Source organism: Etheostoma spectabile, chromosome 15, assembly GCF_008692095.1.
Source record: "Etheostoma spectabile isolate EspeVRDwgs_2016 chromosome 15, UIUC_Espe_1.0, whole genome shotgun sequence".
In the NCBI taxonomy this organism is placed as follows: Eukaryota; Metazoa; Chordata; class Actinopteri; order Perciformes; family Percidae; genus Etheostoma; species Etheostoma spectabile.
Genome location: NC_045747.1, coordinates 345554 through 348015, shown reverse-complemented (window position 1 = coordinate 348015; position 2462 = coordinate 345554). Strand labels below are relative to the sequence as shown.

At 44.1% G+C, this 2462-nt stretch overlaps 1 protein-coding gene across 1 annotated transcript in view; it reads right to left on the bottom strand.

Annotated features, from left to right (window-relative positions):
• Nucleotides 1–2462, bottom strand: part of LOC116703640 (retinoic acid receptor alpha-B-like) — a 23812-nt gene that overhangs the window by 8857 nt on the left and 12493 nt on the right. The window contains 2 exon segments of the mRNA XM_032538500.1: nt 1336–1477; nt 2218–2372. Of these exon segments, the coding sequence (XP_032394391.1) occupies nt 1336–1477; nt 2218–2372 (297 nt within the window).

Below are 2462 nucleotides of genomic sequence, written 5' to 3'. Positions count from 1 at the left end.
TTATGCAGCAGCTTGCATTGACATCTTAAATCAAGGATAACGAGGCTGCTCTTTCGAAGTTTTCAAAGTTCAACCGTGACAGCGTCCCACTGGCCTTTACTTTGTTGTAAATCCCAAGGTGCAACTGAAAGACACGGGCCCTTACCAGGCATAGAGGTTATTCTATGGGAAAGGAAGAATGCAGCACTTTTAGAGCCTGACACATCAGGGCTGGGAATCCCCAGAGGCCTCACGATACGAAAACATCATGATACTCATGTCACAATACAATGTTATTGTGATTTTAAACATATTGCGATATTCTGCGATATATTAACATTTCTTACCTTTTTTCCAACTTTTCATTTTTCCCAATTTTACATATTTATATACACATACACCCACACACATACCAGGGGACTGCAATTTAAGTAACTCACTGCATCAATCATTTAAGATATCAGTCTGTAGGTTTTCACGTCACCTTTTGGTATCACCTCAGCTCGCTTGGAAAAAAGTACTACAAAAAGTACCTGTTAGCAGGTACCAGGGAATTTTTTTCATCATGGAAAACCAAAAAAGGTGAGTAGAGTCGAGGTGAGTCGAGTAGATACCAAAAGTTACTGGTGGTGGTGGCCACCAGAGGGAGACAAATATGGAGGTCGGAACACATCCCTGTGCGGCCTGAGACAAGCATTGAGCCGTGTTGCATCTCCTGCTTGAAGTCTAAAAGTCACTTAGTGCACTGTGCTTGGCTTTCTTATTGCTATGACTAAAAAGCAATTTATAACATTAACAAACATTAACCCTTTTCTAGTGGTCGACCGATATGGATGTTTTCCATGGCCGACGCCAATGCTTAGAGGGCAGGGCGGCACATGGCCGATATACAGTATAAAGCCCATTTCAGGAGATACAAAATTGCTAAATTAAAGTGGATATTTATTTTCTACTGTTATTGTCTGCATTTTCTATGTTAAGGCTGCATTTAGTAGGCTGTTACTTGCAGCACTGTTTTGAAAAATGCAAAGAAAAGCCATTTTAAAACAATCCATTTGTGTGGACCTTTAAAGGCTTCACACTTAAACTTTGTTACTTAGCTTTCCACAACCAAACCAAATAACCTTTCGGATGAATGTTTTACTGGTCGGGAGTAGGAATGGGGGCTGGTGATACACATTCACTAATTTCTCGAGCCCTGTAAGCTAGTTTAGCTAGTTGAAGGCAGTCATTTTTTGGCCTTATTTGCGCAGGCATCAGCTGATGCCGATTATCTAAAAATGGCATTAATCAACTCAATAAATCAGTTCTTCACTCCACACTCAGAATGGCACTGCATCTACATACTGTACTCACACTCTTTGGACATGCCAACGTCGAGGCATTTCTGCAGTCGACAGGACTGACACCGGTTCCTCGTCACCTTGTTTATGACACAGACTTTGTCTCGGTGACACGTGTAGGCCATGTTCTTCTGGATGCTCCTCCGAAAGAAACCCTGACAATGAAGATATGAAGGCAATGACCAAAGTACAGAAGCAGGAGAGAACAGCACAGCATTGTGAACATTTGGAGGTGCTGTTGTTTTAACCTCCAGTAGAAACATGGACGGCCGTGGACCAGAACTGCACTATGGACGACTATCATCACAATCGGTCTAACGTGTGGCTGTATTTCCTTCTTAAGGATTCCAACAGCCTGCAGCTAAAGACACAGTGTAGACGCGCTCCACTTTGAAACACCGCCGCCACTGCCGTAGTCAGAGTTGTTGGAGAAACAAGACTAGCGAGACCTAATGACGCACTAAACTGCACGTCACACCACCGGCATCGTTTATAAAGTATTGTTTCAGTACTGCGATCAGAAAAAAACATAATGATCACTACTGCACACGCGTGCACTTTATTATTGATGGGCTGCTGGTAGCAGGACAGTGCATGTGTCAGGGCATGAACTTCACCACAAGCACACAAAAACCTACACACAAATACTAATTGCATGTACAGATTAGCTGTGTGTGTATGTGTGTGTGTGTGTAGGATTAGATGAAGCAAAGAGGCTTACAGATCCTAAGAGAAGTGCAAAGGTTGTGACCTCCTTGCTTGCACGTTATGCAAACACTCAGTAGTCTCATGTAGCTCTTCTTCATTGGGGGGTTTCTGGTTCTGCAGCCCAGCGGCCCAGTTAGCCACATTGAGTGCTGTAGTGTGTGGCTCACTCACAGGTTTAGCTGCCTACCTTGCAGCCCTCACAGGCACTGACTCCATAGTGGTATCCTGAAGATTTGTCCTGACATACAAAGCAGGGCTTGTAGATGCGCGGCGGAGGCGGAGGTGAGGGGGGGCTGGGGATAAGCAGGTCCTCCCCTGAACTCGTGCTCTCAGTCTCTATAGCTGCATGAGGAGACCAAGGGAGAAAAAAGCAGGGTGAGTTACATTTAGTCGGATTTCTGTTTAGACATCTATATTTCTCTGCTTTGCATT